We start from the raw sequence: 23,413 nt of genomic DNA, 5'->3' as shown, positions 1-23,413 counted from the left end.
TCCCACTGGGGCCGCTAAAAGTGTAGGATGTAAGCATGGAACTGATCCTGGCCATTTTGCCACACGAGGAAGAAGACTGTCGGAGAATAGAGCCAAAACTGGGAAGCACAGCCAAGTCATGGAGAGACATACCCAATGCTGGTGACATTGCCTGATTGCCTAGATCCAGCTATGCCTGAAGCTCTACCTTTTCAATCATGTGAGCCAATGAATTCCCCTTAAAAAAAAATCAAAGTCGTTTGAGTTGAGACTTGATTACATGCAACCACATTCTACTTTTATAGAATGTCACGCATTCCAGAGTTGGGACATGGGTCACATGTCTGCCTCTGAACCAATCACTTTGGCCGTGGTTTGTGAGATATGCTGATTGGCCAGGCCTGGATCACTCGCCCCTCCCTGGAGTCCAGAGTCATGCTCCCACATTGTTCCCTAATTCAGTCACCGCTGAGCACCCCCCTCCCTCACCATCACGGGTGCCAGCCGTCCGGCCCAGGTGCCAGCCATCTTACCGTGCCCGGATCCCGAACGTCATATTCGGAGGGAGAGTGGGCGGTTCCTTCTTGAGGCGCCGGTCATCCTGGTCACTGATGCGGATGTCATTGAGCTGACGGTAATGGAAATTCTCCCGGGCAGTTACCAGGCCAGCTTTTACTGCCCCACGGTTCATGGCGATATAATCCCGGCTCAGCTCATGGGGGCAGGTAGGCTGCTGTTTAAATACATTCCAGTGTCCAATGGCTGAGGGCAGGGAGAGACAGAGCCATGGCATGGAGATGAGTCTGGGAAGTAAAGCAATCCGTGGCCTCTGACGGAGAAGAAATTGGGGCACGAATACCTTCTCATGAACCTGCAGCCTGTTGGGTGACAGCCCTGCTTGGCCCCCTGAAAGGGTGGGGTCAGGATTCCCAGAGATTCTGGACGATGCCTGAGCATCCTTCATGGACCTGGGTTTGCCTGGCCTTGACCTCGTTTGGGAGATCAGAGGGCTGGTCACGAGCCTGTCTATGCTTGCAGCTCAAAAGGTGCAGAGCACAGACAGTCTTGCCTGGGGACAAGGTTCCACACTGTCTGGGGCCCTTGCTATTTCCCTGACACCTTAGACCTGGACCCTTCGTGGTCCTGTCCTTCTCGGCTAAGCAAACTGTGGTTTCCGCCAGAATCGTGCTGCAGAGCAGGCCCCTTGACTCTTTTCCTGGAGGAAGTAGCCTAGGTAGAGAGTTCAAGTCCCTTTGGGCTCCAGAGGAAGTTTGCTCACCTTCAGGGACCCCTCCATCCTGCCCCCGGATGTAGAGTCCGTAATTAAAATTAATTCCAGGCAGACTGCAGCTTCTTTCCCGGGGCTTCCCAAGTTCAGCCTGTTGGGGGAAGGACAGAGAGCACAGGTGAGCAGTGGGACCTCAGACCAACAGCATTACACTAAATTCAGTGACAGGGAGTCATCGGGTACGGCTTTACCCCAGGCCCTGTGGGCGACCTCGGGGCTACTAGGGTGTGGAACACGAGCCCTCCCTGAGATGAGCGCTGACTGTTGTTGGGCCTTGAGACACACCTTGGGGAAGCCTGCCTGCTGTGCTACTGCTCAGGGGCGGGTGAGGAGAGCAGAGTCAGGAGGACCCTCGTGGCGGGGGGCGGTCGGGACCGAGGCCTTGAGGGAGGACGTGCATTTGTGCAGCAGGAGAGAGGGGCGGCACGGTCCCCGCACTAAGCAGCCGTATTTGGGGTCCAGCCCAGATCTGGCAACCTAGAGCGGGAAATGATGTATCTTGCCGATGGACGGAAAGACCTGGTTCACGGAGACTCACCTGGGGCCACCCTTGAGGGAGGGGGGCATCTTTCCTCCCTAACCCTTCATTCCTACTGGGGATGGCTCAAATCATCGTCACTGGAGCTGCCTCCTTGGACGTCACCTGAGGGTGTGGGGCTACGGTGACAAGGCCCACTGTCACCCTCCTGGCGGCTGGACTGCCATTCTCACTCTTTGGGTCTCTGGTCAACTCCTTAACCCTCCAGAAGGGGTTTGTAGGGATGAAATTGCTCTATTATCAACCACCTCATTTCCCCCATTGTACAGGTGGGGAAGCTGAGACCCAGAGTGGCGGGGTCACGATCCATGGCTCCTAAAGGATGGGGCTGGATGTCAAATGCAGTTGTGTTTGGCTTCGGGGTGAAGCTCTTAAGCATGGTGCTGCACTGCCTCTCTTTAGACTAGCAGCTCCCTGAGCTCAGAGGTCCTGTCCTGTACGGTGCTTAGATCGTTGCTCTTCATCAGTCAACACCCGCTGAGGTCTGTGCTCCAGACACAACACTGGGTCTTCATATGCCTCTCCTCCTCAGTCCTCACAGCTGCCCTGTGAGGCAGCCCATCACTGCCCCCATGTCTCAGATGGGGAAGCTGAGGCACAGAGAGGTCAAGACAGGTTGCACGAGGCCACATGGGACAAGAAGTGGCAGAGCTGAGTTTTGAACCCAGGCTGTGTCTCCAGCCCACATTCAAATCCACCTGCTAAAGAGATACCAGCCAGGTGTGTGACGCTCCCGGTACCATCAGGCCCCTGGGGACCATGGACCTTACTGAGCTGGGTGGGTGCAGCTGCTCTTCCCACCCCCACGGGCCCCAGGCAGTGGGCTCCCAGTTGCAGGGTGTTACATCTCCCAGGACATTCCTGGCTCTGGCCTCACCAAAGCCTGTCCAGAGAGTCTGGTGGCTCCGGGCTCACCCTTTCTCCTTTTCCCATCAATCTCTCTCCCCTTTTCTCTGGCTCCCGGAGACCCGGGTGCATAGAGGTGGATGATGTGGGACCACCTGTAATGGCTCATCATTGTCTTGGAGGAAACCCCTCCCTTGGGCTGGCAGTCTGGGCCCCGCATGCTCCAACCCCATCCACCTCTGCAGCTTTGCCTTCCTGGCTACTCCACGTGGTCCTGAGATTTAGGCAGAATAGACCACTCCCCACCCCTGAAGGGTCTGCCGGAGTCCCGGCCTCTTTTGCTCCTGGCCTGCCCTCCCCTTTTTGGTTCTTTTTTTTTTTTAAGATGCTGGGGGTAGGAGTTAATTAATTAATTAATTAATTAATCTATGGCTGTGTTGGGTCTTCGTTTCTGTGCGAGGGCTTTCTGTAGTTGTGGCAAGCGGGGGCCACTCTTCATCGCGGAGCGCGGGCCTCTCACTGTCGCGGCCTCTCTTGTTGCGGAGCACAGGCTCCAGACGCGCAGGCTCAGTAGTTGTGGCTCATGGGCCTAGTTGCTCCGCGGCATGTGGGATCTTCCCGGACCAGGGCTTGAACCCGTGTCCCCTGCATCGGCAGGCGGACTCTCAACCATTGCGCCACCAGGGAAGCCCCCCTTTCTGGTTCTTATTCTTCAAGCTCTCTGGACCCCTGGGGCTCACTGTGGCCTCTCCCTCATCTGGGTCTGGTAACACTTACTATCCATTCTATTCATTTGGGGCTTAGAACTGAAATGATCTTCTCAGTTTCCAGGAATGCACATGCCGGGCCAGCCTGCCTGGAATATAATATCCTACACAGCCTTCTAATGGCTTCTATTGACTTCTTTTTCCTGGTGGCACATAACAGGTGTTCTATAAATGCCTGAGATTAAAAACCACTTCCTTTGGGAAGCCCTCCCGGGTTGCCCTCAGTACAGGCAAACTTCCTTGTCTATGGCACCATAGGGCCCTGAGCTCCACCTTTAGGGCACTTTCAAAATTACGCAGTAGAACCTGCTTCAGCATGGACTGGCCGTTACAAAATGGTGCTCAGTGAAGAAGCCAGTCACAAAGGACCACATATTGTATGATTTCACGTACAAGAAATGTCCCAAATAGGCAAATCCATAGAAACAGAAAGTGGATTCGTGGTTGCCCATGGCTGAGATGGAGAGGGGAATGCAATGATTGAGGCGTGATGGTTAAGGGGTATAAGGCTTCTTTGGGGGGCAATGAAAATGGTCTAAAATTGATTGTGATGCTGGTTGCACAACCCTGTGTGTAAGCTGAAAGCCATTGGATCATATACTTTAAACGGGTGAATTGTATAGTATGTGAATTGTATCTCAGTAAAGCCATTAAAGATTACAAAGTAGTGTAATTAAGTCATTAATTGTGTGATGATCAGTTTAATGTCTGTATCCCTCGGTAGACTGTCTGCTAAGTCTTTCTTTCCTTCTTCCTTCCTTCCATCCTTCCTTCCTTTCTTTCTCCCTTCCTTCCTTCCTTCCTTTACCCCTTCCTTCCCTTTAAGGTTAATTATTTTTAAAATAGACTTTAGGGCTTCCCTGGTGGCGCAGTGGCTGAGAGTCTGCCTGCCGACGCAGGGGACGCGGGTTCGAGCCCTGGTCTGGGAGGATCCCGCATGCCACGGAGCAACTGGGCCCGTGAGCCACAACTACTGAGCCTGCGTGTCTGGAGCCTGTGCTCCGCAACAAGAGAGGCCACGACAGTGAGAGGCCCGCGCACCGCAATGAGGAGTGGCCCCCGCTCTCTGCAACTAGAGAAAGCCCTCGCACAGAAACGAAGACCCAACACAGCCAAAAATATAAATAAATAAAATTTAAAAATAGACTTTGTTTTTAGAGCAATGTAAAGTTCACTGCAAAATTGAGCAGAAGGTGCAGAGATTCCCCACATGCCACATAGTTTTTATTCTCACCCCTCTTTTTCAAAGTGATCAGCAGAGAACAGATGCTAGTAAAGAGGGGCTGAATGAGTGAATGAATGAATGAACTGCCTCCTTGGAGACTCTGGCAGCTCTTTCCTACACACTGCCTCATCCTTTTTCTCCCTCTTCCTTCTCATCCCAAATCCCAGGCCTTTACCTCCCTCGAGAGCTGAGAGTTCTGAGGTTCAGGTGGGGGCCCTGGCGGGTGGTTTGTTTGCATTTCCTTCCGTGTGATTCACTCTGAGCGGCAGACAAAGCCCTGGCTCCTCATTTGTTTATGAAAATAATCTGGCCTCTCCGGTGAGGTGACGGCAAGGGAAGTTAATTAAAATGTGACTTCTCCGGGAGAGGCCCCGCCTCCCTCTGGCAGGTGCAGGTGGGCAGAAGTCCAGCTCGCAGAGGAACGACAGACTCAGCGGCTGCCACTGGGCGGGGCCTGGCGGTGAAGGAGGCAGGGAAGCAGGCCGGTGCCTCAATCTCCACGCTTTTTAGTGAGGGTTGCCTAGGAAGCAACGACGGCCAGAAATACTGAAGCCTTGGGCTGCAAAGGTCATCCCAATGGGAAAGTCGCTCATTCGTTCGCTGCACAAATATTTATTTTGTATCTCCTCTGCACCAAGCTCTGTGCCAGGAGTTCTAAGGTGAACAAAGCAGACACATACTGCCCCCTGCCCTTATGAAATTCCTTATCTTGCTAAAAGGACAAACTGAACAAGTAATGACAACCAAGGCCACCAGAGGGTTTGATAGGGGAGCACAGACTGCCTCTAGCTCTAAAAATGTGTGAGTCTATAGAATGAGAGAAGGTATTTGCAATACATATATCTGACAAAGGGCTGTTATTCATCATATATAAAGAGCTGCTACAAATCAATAAGAAAAAGGCAGACGATCCTATAGAAAGACGAGCAAAAGACTTGAATAGGCGCTTTTTTAAGGGGATGTCCAAGTGGCCAGGACCCGTATGTCAAGGTGCTCAACCTCTGAGAAGTACAAAATAAAAAACTCGATGATATTGGTAAAGACGTGAACCGAACACTCATGCTCTTGGTGGGAATGTAAATTGGTGCAACCACTGCAGAAAACTGTCTGGCAGTATCTGTGAGAGCTAAACATACGCTTACTGATAACCCAACAATTCCCTCCTGGACACCCAACAGAAATGAGTGCCCAAGTCCACCCAAAGAGATGTCTGAGAATGCTCGTAGCAGCTCAGTTTGTGACAGCCAAGCACCGGAAACTACCCAAATGGCCATCCCAGGTGGATTTAAAAAAAAAATGGTGACATATTCATTCAATAGAACACTCTATAGCGGTGGTTCTCAACTGGGGGCAATTGTGCCCCACCCCCACCCCCTGAGGACATTTGCCGGTGTCTGGAGACGTTTCTGGTTGTCACAGCTAGGAGGCAGTACTACCCTCCCTCCAGTGGGTGGAGGCCAGGGATGCTGCGAAACATCCCACAATGCACAAGACAGGCCCCACTGCCAACAACAAAGAGTCATCTGGCCCCAAATGCCAATAGGTTAGGAACTGCTCGATGGCACTGGGAACGAGAGAACAGCTCTACACAACCACCTGGGTGGTCCTCACACAAATGTGGGACAGAAGGAGCTGGACACACAAGGCAGGCGCTGCTCCATGCCAGTGAAGTTCAAACACAGCATGACTAAAGTCTGGTTTCAGAAGTCGGGAGGGTGGGTACCATGGGGGTGGGGACGGTGGCTGCAAGCAGCACAAGGAGTCTTCGGGGGCACTTGCAAGGCGGCCACGTGTCGCAAGAGCGGTGGGGTCCTGACATTACCGTCATGCTTGAAATTCCACCCTTGGCAGTTTGATCCTTTAGGTTCGGGCCATGTGTCTCAGAGTCCCTGCGTTAACCTGTGAACGCCCTAGAGGAGCAGTTTATTCACCCATTACCAGCTCAGCTGCCCAACGAGATAGGCCGACCGGCCCCGCCCTGGTGCCACCACCACCGACCACGGCAACACCGTAATCATGGCGACCGTGGGCCAGGCTCCACGGGGGCCCTTCACTGCCCCCCAGGGTACCACTAACGCGCAAAGCAGCCCTGGAAACTACACGGGTTTTCGGGTGGGAAAGGGAGGACCAGACAGCTGTAGCGGCTTGTTTGCCCAAAGCCTCCCAGCTAATGAGTGGCCAAGGGTGGACTTGAACCCTCATCTGACTCCACACAGTTTTCGCCGCCTCTTGGCACTTAGCCGCAACTGCCCGGGACTCTCCATTGTTTTGTCCTGTGCGCGGACTTTAGCTCTGCAGACTGGATTTTGCTCACGCAGAACAGGTGCATCTGACTTGTTCGCACGGTGCCCTCCACACCCACAGAGGACGTAAGTAGCCTTCTGCCCGGGAGAGCCCCAGCGACAGGAGGCCGTTTGATGTACAGACTGTGCGTTATGGGAAGAGCTTTCATTTCAGTGACCTGGACACGGGACAGCTGAGTCATGCCTGGGTCAGGGCTGGAAAGGAGAGAAGATCCAGATCTTGGATTGGCATTTTGGGGAGAGAGCCAACCTGAAGAAGATCCCAGTGGGACAGCCAGTGAGAACAGGAGTGCTGAGGGTTCTTCCAGGGGCTCCCTGGAAGCAGCAAAAAGGATCCAGCCAGAGGTGGGAGGGCCCGGCACCGACCCTGGGCTTCCCTCCCCAGCTTGTCCAGAGGGGCTTTCCAGAAGCCTACAGAGAATAGCTGCCTGACAGAGGAAACTACACGTCTCTGGGCAACTCAGGGACCAGCTAAGGACTGATAAACAGGTGCTCAGAGGAGCTTCTGACCCTGAACTTCTAGATGCAGGCAAACTGGCTGTGAAACTGATGAGATGTGACCACAAATCTCAGCTTTGATTGGCCACCCGAGTCCCACAGGTAGCCTGCCCCTCCAGCCCACAATAGGATGAGAGATGGCTCTCAGCTGGAATGTCCAAAGTTCCTGGGGCAGATGGCACAGTTGTGGGGTCACGTGAAGGCTGAGAGCACCCAGGGATCCCTGGGAACCACTCCGTTCTCTTTACTACAGAAGTGAAGAAAGAAACGAGGAAGAGAGTGAACATTAATTGGGCACCTCCAACGTGCAAGGCTCACGTTATGCCCCGTGACCTCATTTAGCAAACATTTTATTGAGCACTTACTGTGTCCTGAGAGCTTTTCTTGCTTCACCCCGAACTCTGCCAACCTCACTGGGAGGTTGTTTTCCCATTTGACGGTTGGGAAAACTGAAACTTAAAGAGGTTCACACTTGCCCAAAGGCACCCAGGTAGTAAATGGAAGAGCTGGCGTTAAACCCAGCCCTCTGACCTCATAGCTCTGTGCTCACCCACAGTGGCCCCTCACAACATCTCTATAACGGAGGCCACGTGGTCACCATGAGACAGAGGGGGAAATTGAGTCTCAGAAAGGGATGGGATGGTGGATCCCTTTCAGCCCCCAAATGCAAGCCCTCCCTGTCTCTTATGGCTGAATTCTAAGACACCTCGTGCACATCCTCAAGGTCTTTTCAGAGGCATACCTGAGCTTTGCACAAAGGGGAATTGTGAGATATTGGAAGCTATTCAAATCTGCCCTACTAGCTGGAATCCCTTGTTGTTGAGGTGTTAGAATCAAGAGGCCAATGCAGGAGAAAAACCCCAGCTCTGAGTCTGGCCACCCCGCCCTTCTCAGCTGCTTTCAGATTGTGCCTTTTTCTGAGTTTCCTCTGTCACAAAGTGGCTTGGCTAGCATACAGCTCTGGGTGACAGCTGTCCCCATCAGCAGACAGCTTCATTAAACCTCATTAAGATGTCATCCCTCGCTGCCTTATTTCCCGTCTCTCAGCTCTAATTAAAACCATCTCGCTCCCTGTCCCAGGGGGTCCTGGGATTCTCTGGGCTCCTTCCGCACGGCAGCTCCCTCCACTACCCAACATCGAGGAACAAGCCTTGGAAACCTGCAGTGGGAACTGGGTCGGGCAGGCAGCCCCTGGCCCGGAAGTCCTCTTGGAGCAGCCCGTCACCAGCATCAGGACCACTGGGGCTTTCCAGAGGCAAGTACCAGTGGCGTTTCCTCCTAAAGTCACCTGAGACCCAGGAAGGAGGACCCCTATCCCCAGAGCCGCGCCAGAGCCCATTTTCCTGGGACAACTTCAGAACAAGTGACCCAACCTTGTAACTCCGATCTAATGATTTCCCACCTCATATACTTTTAAAAAGTCTTAACTTGCCCCCATTTCCCACCAAAGAGGTGAAAATGGGTGAAATTAACTGGCTTGGTTTCTTGGACGGTCCGAACTGGATCTCACTCTGGACAAACGAGCTGGTGGTCATTTCCAAGATGGGTTTTAGACCTGTCTGAGAGCTTGATGCCTGGGCTCTAGACCAATCTTAGGTGTTCATGTATGAAGACTAAGCCCCATAAAGGAAGCACTCCCACCTCCTGGCAGCCACAGAAGAGTGTAGCCCACTTAACCCTCTCGTCCAGAGTCTAAACTAAATGTATGTTTGCTCGACAGTTGAGAAGCCTCCGCTCACTTTCCCACATCCTATTAAAGCGTAGTTCCATGAAATCCCACAGTTATTGCCTGGTGGTTATTAAATAAATATCTGTATACGGCTCTGCCCACGCACGCACGTGCACACATGTCCCATCTCGCTCATGGAGGGGGAGTTCATTATTATAAAACAACTTAAGACCCTCGAATGAAAAGCACAATATAAATGCAAATTGTGATCATGATTAGCATAGAGGATATTTATTTATTTCCATAATGAGAACGTCAGATAAACAATCATGTGAAATAAGGTGCATTATGCATCAAAGGACTCCGGCGTTGTCTCAGAAGCCGGATTCTTTGAACGATGTGCATTGTGTGAGTGGCAGCTGAACATCGCATAATGATACTGAAAAGCCACACACCAGAAGACCACATCCATATATGATCAAAGGCATATAAAATAACGTTAAGTGAAAAAATAATCAGCAGGATTCAAAAATTTACATACACTATTGTTACAACCATGTAGAAAATTCATTGAAAAAATACTGGAAGGAAACATAACAACATAAGTGACTGTGTGAGGATGTGTCCTTAGAGGTGCAGCCTTTGGGCAGGGGCGGGGCGGGGGTGATGGGTACTGAGATTTTACTTTTCTAATTAAAAAAGTCAAAAGGCAGAGTTAAAGCCAAAGTTTCTATTTCCTATACTCCTGCCAAGGGTCAAAGTTAAGGTTCTTCTTCTATAACGGAGGGGAGGGGAGGGAACGGAGGGGAGGGGAGAGCCGCAGGTCCAGCAGGAGGATACGGAAACTAGCCTGTTAATGTCACAGAGCTGAGACCTCGCTCTGCCACTTCCTGTGTGACCTTGGGCAAGTCACTTGAATCGTCTGGTCCCCTTTCCTCACCTGTAAAACCTCCCCAGGCCAAGGATTGGAGCCCAGTATCCAGTGGCCTCTGTTACTGCTGTCATTGTCGGTATTACTAGAGCAGCTCACCAGCTCAGGACAAGGGGAGCCCCAGGCAGTGCAGACACTTCTCCAGGCCCCACTGCGCCTGCTCGGCACACCACTCGGCCGGCCCCTGCCTGGTCCCCACGACCCAGGGCTGCCTGTGTTTTGCCACCTGCTTGGCTTTTCCGTCCTCCCCGGGGCAGCCCTGGCTCCCTCGGTGCTGCCGGAACCGTTACTGCAGCTGATGTATGGCCCTTGCCGCGTGAGGCAGTCGCGGTGACAGGGCCCCAGCGTTCTCTCCCCTCCCCCTCGACAGCTTGAAACCCGCTCCTTCATTTGCATTTACATGATCTCGCTGTGCAGCTTATGAGATCGAGAGATTTATTTGCTACTTAGCTTGATGTTTGATTACACTCCGAGAAGGCAGCGGGCAGCAAAGCGCGCGGATGCCTCGCTCTGAGCCCGCGGCCTCAGGGGGCCAGTAACTCAACCGCAGGTTTAGGTGAATGAGGGGAAACGCATAGCCTTTCGAAAAAGGCAAACATGAGAGGTTGGAAGGAACAAACACCATGATTTGGATTTTTTTTCTTTTAAAAAAGCAATGGGGGCTTCCCTGGTGGCGCAGTGGTTGGGAGTCCGCCTGCCGGTGCAGGGGATGCGGGCTCGTGCCCCGGTCTGGGAAGATCCCACATGCCGCGGAGCGGCTGGGCCCGTGAGCCATGGCCGCTGAGCCTGCGCGTCCGGAGCCTGTGCTCCGCAGCGGGAGAGGCCACAACAGTGAGAGGCCTGCGTACCGGAAAAAAAAAAAAAGCAATGAAAAGTGGCTAGGGCTCACCTGATTATGAACAGACCCAAGCCACTCTCAAGAGGTAGCTCACTGTCTTGGGAAAGGAACTCCCAGAAACTTCCTCATGGGTAACAGCAGAAGCCCCTAAAAGAGATGGTACGTCCACTGTTGGGAGGTGATGAGGATGGACTCCTTACAAGTATGGCTCTCGAATTGGGACGTCAGGATCCACATGGGCTCTGTCAATTACACCTGCGTGATCTTGAAACAGTCACTCAACCTATCTGTGCCCCAAGTTCCCGATCTGTAAAACGGGAGAAACAGCACGCCATCTTAGGTCTGTGGCTGAGATGAGTAAACAAGATGATCTCGGCACCAGAGTGGATGCGGAGAGGATGCCCAGTAAATGGAGCTGTTATGGGCAAGACTGGCCATCTTCTGAACACACAAGGGATAAAGCTAAACGCCCTGATGGAGAGAAATCACCGGGGTAATGCTTTGCTAAGTGTCACTCGCCTGTTTTGTGGGTTATCCACTGCGTGGGGTTTAATCCCAGGCCCCAGCCCCCAGCTCTGGGAACGTACAGCTGGGGCGTGCTTAAAGAAGGTAGACTCAGTTTCCTAACAGTCTAAGCCGGGCATAATTAGCAGCTTTATTGGCTAATTGCAGATTGGCTGCTGCCTGCCTACGGTTCATCCCATTCCAGCTCCAAACAGAAATCATTTGGCAACTTACCGGGACTTTACAGTTTGATGTGTACAAACACAAGTTTGGGGCCAAATGCCCAGGTTGGAATTCTGGCTTCTCAACTCTGTGTGGCCTTGAACAAGTTGCTGAACCTCTGAGCCCCAGTTTCCTCACCTATAAAATAGGTATAATGGGGATACCCAGCTCGGAGCGTTGTTGGAGCATTTCGTGATGCAGGGGGAGTTCTCAGCAGAGGGCCTGGAAAGTTCTCAATGAGAAACAGTCATACTAGCCGGTGGATATCATTAGCCTGTCCACTGGGGGTAACTATCAGCGACTCTGTCTCCATTTGTGTGAACAGAGAACTAGCTATAAAATTGATGGCTCCTCAAAAACTTGAACGTCAAATTACCGTGTGACCCAGAAATTCTGCTCCTAGATATAAACCCAAAGGAACTGAAAACTGGTGTTCAAACTAATATGTGTACATGCATGTTTACAGCAGCATTATTCACAAGGGCCAAAAGATGGAAACCAGCCAGATGTCCAGCAACTGGTTAATGGAAAAAATGTGGTCTATCCATATACGGTAGAATATTAGTCAGCCATAAAAAGGAATGAAGTCCTCCCACATGCATGAACCTTGAAAACATATGCTAAGGGAGAGAAGCCAGATGACAGAGGCCACGTAATGTGCGATTCCACTTACATGAAATGTCCAGAATAGGTAAATCCACAGAGACAGAAAGCAGATAGTGATTGCCAAGGAGTGGGGGGAGGGGAGAATGGCAGTGACTGCTCAGTGGCTGCGAGATTTCCTTCTGGGGTGATGAGCATGTCTTGGAATTAAATAGAGAGGGTGAGTGCACAGCATTGTAAAGGTGCTAAATGCCACCGAAACATACATTGAAAAAATGGTTAACAGTTGAGGGCTTCCCTGGTGGCGAAGTGGTTGAGAGTCCGCCCGCCGATGCAGGGTACATGGGTTTGTGCCCCGGTCCGGGAAGATCCCACATGCCGCGGAGCGGCTGGGCCCGTGAGCCATGGCCGCTGAGCCTGCGCGTCCGGAGCCCGTGCTCCGCAGCGGGAGAGGCTACAACACTGAGAGGCCTCCAAAAAAAAAAAAAAAAAAAAAAAAAAAAAAGGTTAATAGTTAATTTAATGTAAATTTTGCCTCAATAAAAAGAAAAATTAATAGGTCCACAGGAGAGGTATGCCATGCCTCCCATCCGGGCAATTTAGGAAACTCCTCTCTCTCTCTTCGGGATGGGAGAGGAAAGAAATGCAAATGAAGTGGCTGCTGTCTCGCTGTGGGACAACGTGGTTGGAAGACGTTGCTCAGCTTCAAGGAGATGAGACCGGGTGGAGGTGGATTGCGAGGCTGCGGGACCATTTCCCGCCCCGATCGTGTTGCTCTGATGGTCCGTACGGCAGAAGCTGGTGCAGGCGTGTCTTTTAGAGGCGTCTTAGAGCTTCACGAATATTTGTTTGAAACCCGAGGACCAGTGAAACCGATGGACTCTGTTTCCCATTCTGTCCCTGCTTTGTGTGGTGTGGCCTCACTTCTGGAAGGCCGCTGTTGGGGGAAGGGGGAGAAGAAGCCCTGGCCTGCGGGTCCAGAGACCTGGATGCTCATGGCCGGTTTCTCCTCTCCTCCCCAGGCCCTGCGTTTCCTGTCCCCGGGACCATGGAGGAGATCAGAGTGGAGCTCAGAGAACCTCAGGTGGATGCAAAGGAGAGCCTCCTGGAACACAAGGCCCACATCCTGAGTCGGCCAGACAGCCGCTGGGAGACACCCTTTATTTATGGGGGTCTCCGTGTCAGACTTCTTTGGAAGAAAGGGTTCTTCGATTTTAAGAAAACTGTTAAATCATTCAAGTAGGCCATCTCAGAGGTCCTCTCCGCTTCCACCCGGTGTAGACAGATGGGAACGCAATCCAGGCTCTGATCCTTCCTCACCTCTCTGAGTCTCAGTTCCTCTTCATTCGTGAAATGGGGATAACCAACCCCACCCCAGGGTGTAATGACAAGATTTAGAAGAGATGACCGAGGTGAGGTGCCGGGCACGCAGCAGGTGCCCGCCAGCTGGGAAGGGCTCCTCCTTTGCCCTCCTTCTCCCATGTGCCAGTAGTTTAGTAAAGGAAGAAACGCCGTTAAGTCCACTTTGATGTGGCACCAACAAGGGAAAGGGTACGTTTCCAGACCGTGGAGAAGGAACAGAATAAGAGGTCCCCTCTACCGAGGTAGGGCTGATGGCATAAGAAATAAATGGCATATTCATTTGGTCATTTGGTCAGTTCAGCTGCCAAGGCTCAAAGCCAGTGGGCCATAGAGGAATCAGATTTAAGAAAGAGGCTCCCTACCAAAAAGAAAAAAAAAAAAAAACAAAGAAAGAAAAAGAAAGAGAAAAATCAGAGAATGATCTATGTACATTTCAAAACTTAAAACAGAAATCAAAGGAAAATGGAACTGTTTTAAGTTTTGACAGCTGCAGGGTTCATTCTGTTTGGTTACTCTATTTATGTTTTCATTTTCTTTATAGATTCATTGAAAATCGCATCATGTAATAGGGAAGAAAAATGTTCAGTGTTTTTTCACCCTGATAAACCCTTGTTCCTTCCCGAGAACAGATGAAAACACCAGCTCTAGTGACTTTTGTTTTGATGTATATTTCATAATATCTCATTGATTGTAAGTTTTATTTCCATGTCAATAAAAAACTGGTATTGTAATAAGTGAGAAGGAGTTTAACACAAAGTGGCAGCTGACCTGTTAGCACAGCAGATCGCAGGAGGGGAGGAAGGGGCTCTCAAATGAAGCCGGTTGGTAAGGACTGCTACGGATTCCAGCACAAAGCTGGGCAGCTGCAGAACAGGGTCCTACCTCTCCCCTGTCTCTGCAGCCTCGGGGTTGTCTCCTGGTGGGTTCTGGGTTGCCGTTTTATAGGACAGTGAGGCCGGGCCTTAAGCAATGCTTCTTTTATATGGCAGAGGTGGCGGCAGCCACGTACGGGGCAAAGTACACTGTGCTTGGTACCTTGGAGCTTTCAGAGATGGATGGTAATCTAGCTGCGGAGGGAGGAAAAAGACATGACCGTGGGAGGCATTAACCACGAGCTCTGTTGGTGGCACTTGGACAGGAGTGTAAGAGGGAAGAGGGCTTGTGAGACTGTCCGGGGGCTTATGGGTGAGGGGGCCACCATCCAGAAGGGGAGGAGGGCAGGGGAACTCTGGGGAGAGGGGGACCAGAGAGGGGCTCAGGCACCCAGGTGATGCTGCTCAGAGCAGGCCAGAGAATCTCTGCGTCTGAGATCTCAAAGGTCAGCAGTGGCTTGGGGGGTCTTATGACCACGGGGCTGTATCTTATCAATGCCAGATGCCAGTGTAATATTAAGGGGTATGCAAAATGGGCTGAAAATCTGCTTGTTTGGGCTAAACTCTCTGGGAAGTTGAGCTACGAGGGCAAAAAGTGGAAAAGGCCAGCCTGGTCTGCTCTGAGCCCACAGGAAGGCAGGAGTTTCTGGACTCAGTGGGAGCAGCAGAACTGACAGTTTCCTGCCTTGTGACTATGACAGGTGGGCAGCAACCAGGAGGGTTGGGAGATGGGAGGCTAAAGGGGAGGACCAATCCAGGAGGGCAGCCTGGAGGAGGCTCCCTCTCCTCTTCTCTGGCTTCAGTGTTCCCGTCTGTAAAATGAGGGAGCAGAGCTAGTGGATCTCTGGGCCCCTCTGGCTCTGCCATTCTTTTTCTGGAGCATGTCTGGATCCACGTCAGTTGGATGCATGTCATCAGAGTCTTTGGTTCAAGGACGCAGAGCAGCACAGTGGGAAAGCTTTAGGGTCATGGTCGGCCTGGTCTGGGTGTCAGTGTCAACTCTCCCATTTGTCAGCTCATCTGTCAAACACCACCCAATTCACAGGCCTGGTGAGAGGAGAGACCATTCAGTGTCCCGCGCATAATAGGCCTCACGAAATATCTGTGGTAGGATTGGGTGGCGATTATTATTAGAGAGAGTTGATGCTACCTGTGCCACCTCCATCAGCAGCATCTGAGCCTGGTGACCTGCACTCAACCAGAATGACCAAAGCAAAGCCAACTGTGCTGCCCTGGGATGGAAGTCCATCCATGGCTTCTCCGGCGCAACCCACCAGCCGCTTTGAGGCCCCTACCCGGGTTTGTAGGAGATCCTCTAGATGCTGAGTTGTACCGTGTACAATGGATGGAAAGGATTTGGAGAATGGGATGATGAAGACCTTGGATCGGCCAAACCAAGCCCCGTCCTCCAAGGCCCTCCTGTACACCCACCCACCCTTGTCTACATACAACTGAAAACGGGAAATCCCAAGGCTCCGTGGTTGGGGGGAATGAACCATGGGAGAGAACGTCTGAGCTCCCCCAGAGACGTTCGGTGCAAAAGACAGCTGAGCAATATTAACGGCTCAGGACGAGGGGCTGTGCTATGAATGATTTCATGGGCGGCTTCTCAGATGGAATAGGGCTGCATAACTCAGGTAAAGATTTTAAATATGTGGCATAATTGCTACATGTGGAGTCTGTTTGCACTTAGCTTTTAGTCTTGGAAATTAACAAGCTCTGTGCTGCTCTTCCAATTAATCATTAAAGAATTAAGAGTGAGAATATCCACTATTGTAAAAGACTCCAGTGATGATGGTCTATTCAACTTATAAAATAGACACATTTGGTGGAACTGAATAATTCTCCTCTTCTCTGCACAAAATCAGGAATACTAGTCACACTCAACGGCTGGAGTGAATGCTTACAAACTGGTACAGACTAGCCCATAATTACCAAAATGGAAAAGAACAGCATTTTGTAATGAATGACAAGCTGCTGACCGGAAATCTAATTTGGTCTAATTAAGCAGCCTTTTGTGAGGATTTGTCTTTAGATGGAAAGAGGGAGCCGAGGAGCTCTAAATGCAAATGAACTCCATCACTTTGGTCTTAAAGGGCCCAGCCCTCTTCTTCACTAGATTATTAGTCCTCTCGTCACCTCGACCCCTTGCCAGGCCCCACCTGCCTTGGAGGGGCCTCACATTCCTTGTCCCTTGCCTCTCATATCTTTTCACATAGGACACCTCGCATCGACAGAGCTGTCAGGGAGCTCTTGCTTATTCAGGAGCAAATTTTACTTTGCTCAAAGTAATAAAGGCCAATGGGGTTTTGCTTATTAGAGGAATCCACTGCTGTTCTCTGAGGGTGCACCTTCTGAAGTCTGGAGGGTTGAACACACACCCAATGCCATCGGCACTGACAGAGCAACTGGGGGAAAACTGACCCTGCGTCGCAACCTGTGAGGTAGACCAGATATCCGCCTGAGTTTCCCTGGCTGCTGTCTGTCTGAAGGCTTGAGGCTGGAGTGCCCACCTCTTCAGCTGATCACAGGCTCAATCATCTGACTGGGTGGGTTCTCTTCGGCCCACAGAGGATTGCAACACACATCTTGCCCCCCACACGGAGATGCTGGCACAAGCCCCTCAGTCTCATATAGAGACTTCAGGGATAAGCAGAGGCCAAATGCTTGGGTGGCGTTCATGGGCTCACAAGGTCATCTTCAGGTTCAACAATTCACCAGAAGGACCCACAGAACTCATAAAAGCCACTATACTCATGGCTGTGGTTTATTACAGCAGAAGGATCTAGGCTAAAATCAGTAAAGGGAAGAGGTGCATGAGGCAGGGTCCAGGAGAGACCAGCTGTCCTCTCCCAGTGGAGAGTGTTTACTTCTGATGTCAGTGACGTGTGACAATATGCACAGGATATTGCCAACCTGGGAAACTCACCCGAGCCTGGTGGCCCTGGTTTTACTGGGAGTTGGTCGCATAGATGTGGCTGATCCCTCATGTGGTTGACCTTAGTCTCCAGCCCCTCCAGAGGCTGAGCTGATACTATGTGGCCCAACCCACACCTGCTCCCCCGCATCCCCGCCATCAATCGCATTGTTAGTATGGACCAACTGGCATGGCCTAGACCCCCAGGGAAACTAGACACTCGAATCAGGCAGGACATTCCCAAGGCTTAGAGGTCAGAGGTTTACATCCCAGAGGCCAAGGCCAGTCCTTTCTCAGAATGTGCAGCCTGTGGACAACGCAGACCTGCTGAGTTAACCCTTTACTGTACGTTGGCTGATACCCATTTTCCCAGCTGCCCCAGTGGAAGCAGCAAAGCTGTGAGACTGGTTAGGTTGGGTAGATGAGAAGGGAGAAAACAAATCCCCTTTCCTCACACTAACTCTACAGCCTCCCCGCTTAGCTCTCTTTGTTTTCAAAGAAATTGCAAATTTGGGGGCTTTTTCGTATTCCCAGTGGGAGTGCGTGAAGCAGCAGGTGGCTGTGGCAGCTCCCCCCACCCCGGCTCAGCCATCACAGCGACCCCTCCTTTACGCCCACTGGCTCTGACCCAGCGTGCCCGCTCCCAGGCTGCCCGTCTGAGTCTGCAGCCTGGTGAGTTCAGCCATCCTCTCCTCACTCCACCCCATGCCTGCCTTGGCCTTCAGAATGCCCAAGAGAGGGAGCCAGGAGGAGGGTCCTGAAATGACTGAGGGGCAGAAGGATGCACAGAGCATCCTGCAGCTAGAAAGAGCAAAGGGAGAGCAGGAACTCCTTCCGGTCCTGGTCCTGAGTATCATTATGGGCTGAATATTTATGTTCTCTCCCACAAATCCGTTAAGTTGAAACTTAATCCCCAGTGTGATGGTGTTAGGAGGTGGGGCCTTTGGAAGGTGATGAGGTCATGAGGGTGGAGCCCTCACGAATGGGATTAGTGCCCTTATAAGAAGAGGCCAGAGAGTTGGCTGTCTGTAAACCAAGAACCCAACCCTGCAGGGCCCCAGAACTGCAAGAAATAAATGTTGTTTAAGCCTCCCAGTCTGCGACAATTTGTTATAGCAGCCTGAGCTGATAGGACAAGTACAAACAGCTAGTACGTGTTGAGCAATTCCTATGTGCCTGCTGTCTTAGTCAGGGCTCAGTGTTTGACACCCATTGACCCCTTGACTCTTCCTGACCTGACCTTTTATTTAAACTGCACCCAGCCTCTCCTCATCCCCTCGCTTGCTTTGTGCTTCTCCAAAGCATTTATCACCACCTCTGTGTTTTTCTGCTGAATTTTGATCATCATCTTTCTCTCCTCCCTAACATGTGAGCTTCATGGGGCAGGGATCGTTTTTTTGTTCACTGCTCTGTCTCCAGTGCCTAGAATAATTCTTGGCACATAGTAGGTATTCAATAAATCTTTGTTGAATGGTGAATGAATGAATGAATTCTCATCGTAACCTATGAAGCAGGGCTCCTCTTAACCCAGTTTTACAGATTAATGCTCAGCAAGGCTACCTGCATGTCCAGGGTCACCCAGCTAATTGCCAGAGGCAGGACTGGGAGACCAGGGGTACCTGACTCTGGGCCCCCCTGGCTGGTGCCTGTATGATCTCCTACAGCCTTTTTACTGTCCTGGAGCACAGAGAAAACCATCAGCTTGATAGGAGGCACTGAGGTAAATGGAAGAGCCTGTTCATGGCTCCAGCTGCCCGAGGCCTGAGGAAGTCAGTGTCACAGCACAGACAGGTCAGGAAGTCCTCTCTCTTGCGCTGAACATCTCCTCTGTATTAGTTTCCTGTGGCTGCCACAACAAACAGCTACAAACTTGGTGACTTAAAAACAGCAAAAGTTTGATTTTGCTCAGTCCTGGAAGCCAGAAGTCCAAAATCAAGATGTCAGCAGGGTTGGTTCCTTCTGGAGGCTCTCAGGGAGGATGTGTTCCATGCCTCTCTCCCAGCTTCAGGGGGTGTTGGCAAGCCTTGCATTCCTTGGCTTGTGGGTGTATCACTCTAATCTCTGCATCCATTTTCAACTGGTCTCTTACCGCTATGTCTGTGTCTCAAATCTCTCTCTTCTTTTTCTTATAAGGACACCAGTTATTGGATTTGGGGTTCACCCTAAATCCACTAGTGTATCATCTTGAGATCCTTAACTTGATTACATGTGCCAGAACCCTATTTCCAAATAAGGTCACATTCACCCGCACCGGGGGTTAGGACTTGGACATATTGTTTGGGGACATATCCTGTTAACGACATGACACAGCAATGCCATCCAGCCATCCACGCTGACTAGCACAGTGGGGACACTATCATTGCCCAGCCTTGAGCAAACTGCATGTCATGGGAATCACCTCGGTGTCAAGATGAGCCAGACCCAATGCAAATCAAAACAATTGATACAAAAAACAAAACAAAACAAAACTATTGATACAATGAGGTACCACCTCATACCGGTCAGAATGGCCATCACTAAAAAGTCTACAAATAACAAATGCTGGAGAGGGTGTGGAGAAAAGGGAACCTTCCTACACTGTTGGTGGGAATGTAAGTTGGTGCAGCCACTATGGAGAATGGTATGGAGGTTCCTCAGAAAACTAAAAATGAAATTACCATATGATCCAGCAATCCCACTCCTGGGCATATATCCAGACAAAACTATAATTTGAAAAGATACATGCACCCCAGCGTTCATAGCAGCACTATTCACAATAGCCAAGACATGGAAACAACCTAAATGTTCATCAACAGATGAATGGATAAAGAAGATGTGGTACATATATACAATGGAATACTACTCAGCCATAAAAAAGAATGAAATAATGCCATTTGCAGCAACATGAATGGACCTAGAGATTATCATACTAAGTGAAGTAAGTCAGAAAGAGAAAGACAAATGCCATATGACATCAGTTATATGTGGAATCTAAAATATGACACAAATGAACCTATCTACAAAACAGAAACAGACTCACAGACATAGAGAACAGACTTGTGGTTGCCAAGAGAGGGGGTTTGGGGGGCTTTGGGGAGGGATGGAGTGGGAGGTTGGGGTCAGCAGATGTAAGCTTTTTATATATAGAATGGATAAACAACAAGGTCTTACTGTAGAGCACAAGGAACTATATTCAATATCTTATAATAAACCATAATGGAAAAGAATATTTAAAAATATATATATATATATGAATCACTTTGCTGTACAGCAGAAATTAACACAACATTGTAAATAAACTATACTTCAATTAAAAAAGTAAAAAAAGATGAGCCAGACCCCATCTCATGGAACTGACCTCATGTATGAGTCCCTGACTACAGCTCATGAGGAGACGGGAGATCAGAGACCAGCGCTTGACCAGACAGATAAGCCAAGTTCTGGGGGCCAAGAAGCTGAAAGAAGCTCACCACTCTCTCCCCCAGGGGAGGTCGTTTGGGGAAGATTTCTCAGATCACTTGGTCTGTGACATAGCAGGTGAGGGGTGAGTTGGATTTTTCTGGCAGTGACACGTGAGTGGCGTTCCCGGCGACCCCTGGAACCAAGCAGAGGAAAAGACACATGCAGAATCCCTGGGCACAGAGGAGATTGGCAGGAGTGTCATAAGGGAAGTACAACAGCCATGGGGATTCCCAGGAGGGAGCAGGCTCCTCTGACCGCCAGGCTCGGGGCAGACCTCTCAGAAAAGGCAGCGCTGGAGAAGGACTTGGAACGTTGGACAGAGAGATACGGGGCAGCTTTTCACAACGTGTGCCAAGATGGCACAAAAGCACGAACAGAAACGAGCACATATAAGCGATATATGATATTTGCCTTTGTCTGACCTACTTCACTCAGTAATCACTTATATGTGGAACCTAAAAAATAATGGTACAAATGAACTTATTTACAAAACAGAAATAGAGTCACAGATGTAGAAAACAAACATGGTTACCAGGGGGGAAGGGGAGGGGGAGAGATAAATTGGGAGATTGGGATGACATGTACACACTATTATATATAAAATAGATAACTAATAAGGACCTGCTGTGTAGCACAGGGAACTCTACTCAATACTCTGTAATGACCTATACGGGAAAAGAATCTAAAAAAGAGTGGATATATGTATATGTATAACTGATTCACATTGCTGTACCCCTGAAACTAACACAACATTGGAAATCAACTATACTCCAATAAAGTTTAATTGAAAAAAAAAAAAAGAAACAAGATCAGCAGAAAATGGTCCAGCCACCCAGGGGAAAGATGAGTATGGGGGCCAGGCTGTCTTCTTTAGGGAGTAATGGATGCTTGTGAGTCAAGGGCGGGTGGGGTGATCAGTACCGCGGTTTAGGAAAGTCCGACAGGTGGTGAGTACAGCAGAGATCGCAAGGGAGGGCAGCTGGTGGGGGTCCCCAGGAGTCTGGCTCTGCACTCTGGGTGGAAGTGACAAGATCTGAACCAACAGGGCAGCTGTCAGGACCCTCCTGACTCAGTGCCAAGGTGAGACGTTTGAGCTCTTCCCTCGCAAGTATCTCCAAAGATGAGTCAATGTAGAGAGAGCTGCCAGCCGAATCTCACATGGCTTCTGTATTTTTCCTGCTCCTAAACTATCCTTTCTCCTTTTGCCCAACTCCCCTGAATTTCCCCCGTGACCGGCCAGTACTGAGGAAGTTCAGAGGATTATCTGCTCAGCCCCAACGTGGGCCTCGTCCACCCCCGCCAGCATCCCCTCAGCAGGGAGACTGAAACCAGCCTGGGGGCCCGTGATGTTCCCACTGTAGACCAACCTTAGAGCAAAAATTAACTGTACCCCCTGGCCTAGAATTTTCTATTCCCCACGACACATGACGGCCAGGCTGGGCTCTCCCAGATACCTGGAGAATCTGACTTTCCTTTTCAGAATATCAGAAAAGTCTGATTTTTTTGTGTGTGTGTGTGGCCATGCCACAAGGCTTTCTAGTCATCTTAGTTCCCTGACCAGGGATTGAACTTGGGGCCCCCGCAGTGCAAGCATGGAGTCCCAGCCACTGGACCACCAGGGAATTCCCAGAAAACTCTGATTTTTAAAGGCCAGGGAACAAACTGCAAAGGAGAATCCCAATATTTTCTCGAAAGCTCAAAATGCAATTCCTTCCCCTGCCGAAGACCTCAAGCTCACTTAATGCGGCCAGCCAGTGGCAAAAGTCTTCTTGTACTGAATCGCCCCCTTTCCAACAATAAAATAGTTAAAAGTTTTTGTCTAAAATGATGTGCTTTCTAAATGTAAAACCATCTCGGAAGGATGAAGCATCTTTACCATTCTACACTCCAGAATTCCCCTTAGAAATCAAATATAATCCCCTTTAAGAAGCTTTAAATAATTTTGAGCTTTCTTATTGACTTATTAAAATGCAGCTTAAAACATGTCTTCAATGCAATCCTTTTACAAGGGTCAGGGATATAAAATTTGAAGAAATATGATTAGCAGATCGGTTGGCAAGGCTTAAGTAGTCAGATGTAATTTTGACTATTTCAGACAAAACTTCCCTGGGCATTTCGAATACCCTTACCAACCTGCCCTGGGATGGGGCTGCATTTTGTCTGCTTCCATCCTTTATCCCTGCACGCCCATGCTTCACTAACCTGGTGATTCCCTACAGGTTCTCTGCACAGAAAGCTGCTGCCACAACCCTACTCGTGTTTCCCCTGATACGCATCCCTGACAGTTTCCTCTGTGGGCTTCCCTCTGGTCCTAATGGCTGAACTTTCTCAGAAACCTCTTTGTTAAGAGCTTCGAAGGGCTTAGAACATTCCAAGGGTGGTCTTTGATCCCTGGCATCCTTGAGTGATAGGAACCAGCAGTGTCCTCATGCACTGTGAACCACCACACTTAACCCATGTCACTGGGGTCACGCTTCATCCTGGGATGGATGGAGTCAGAGTCACAGTTCAGTAATTTTCATGTCTAAGTGAATGGAAGAATGGGTGAATGAATGAGTGAATGAATGCACAAGGCCTTCCTAAGTGTCTGACTGTCCAACAGAAAGCCAC

The 23,413-nt window shown here is 50.3% G+C and overlaps 1 protein-coding gene across 1 annotated transcript in view; it reads right to left on the bottom strand.

Annotated features, from left to right (window-relative positions):
- CFAP77 (cilia and flagella associated protein 77) overlaps positions 1 to 23,413 on the bottom strand; it is a 131,508-nt gene that overhangs the window by 52,519 nt on the left and 55,576 nt on the right. The window contains exons 2-3 of the mRNA XM_024762778.1: positions 1,259 to 1,358; positions 513 to 741 (exon numbers count right to left, since the gene is read on the bottom strand). Coding sequence (XP_024618546.1) covers positions 513 to 741; positions 1,259 to 1,358 — 329 coding nt within the window. The remainder of the gene's footprint in view (positions 1 to 512; positions 742 to 1,258; positions 1,359 to 23,413) is intronic.

Source organism: Neophocaena asiaeorientalis, unplaced genomic scaffold (assembly GCF_003031525.2).
Source record: "Neophocaena asiaeorientalis asiaeorientalis breed wild unplaced genomic scaffold, Neophocaena_asiaeorientalis_V1.1 scaffold78, whole genome shotgun sequence".
NCBI lineage: Eukaryota > Metazoa > Chordata > Mammalia > Artiodactyla > Phocoenidae > Neophocaena > Neophocaena asiaeorientalis.
The sequence above is the reverse complement of the archived record's forward strand: the minus strand, read 5'-3'. Positions and strand labels throughout refer to the sequence as shown.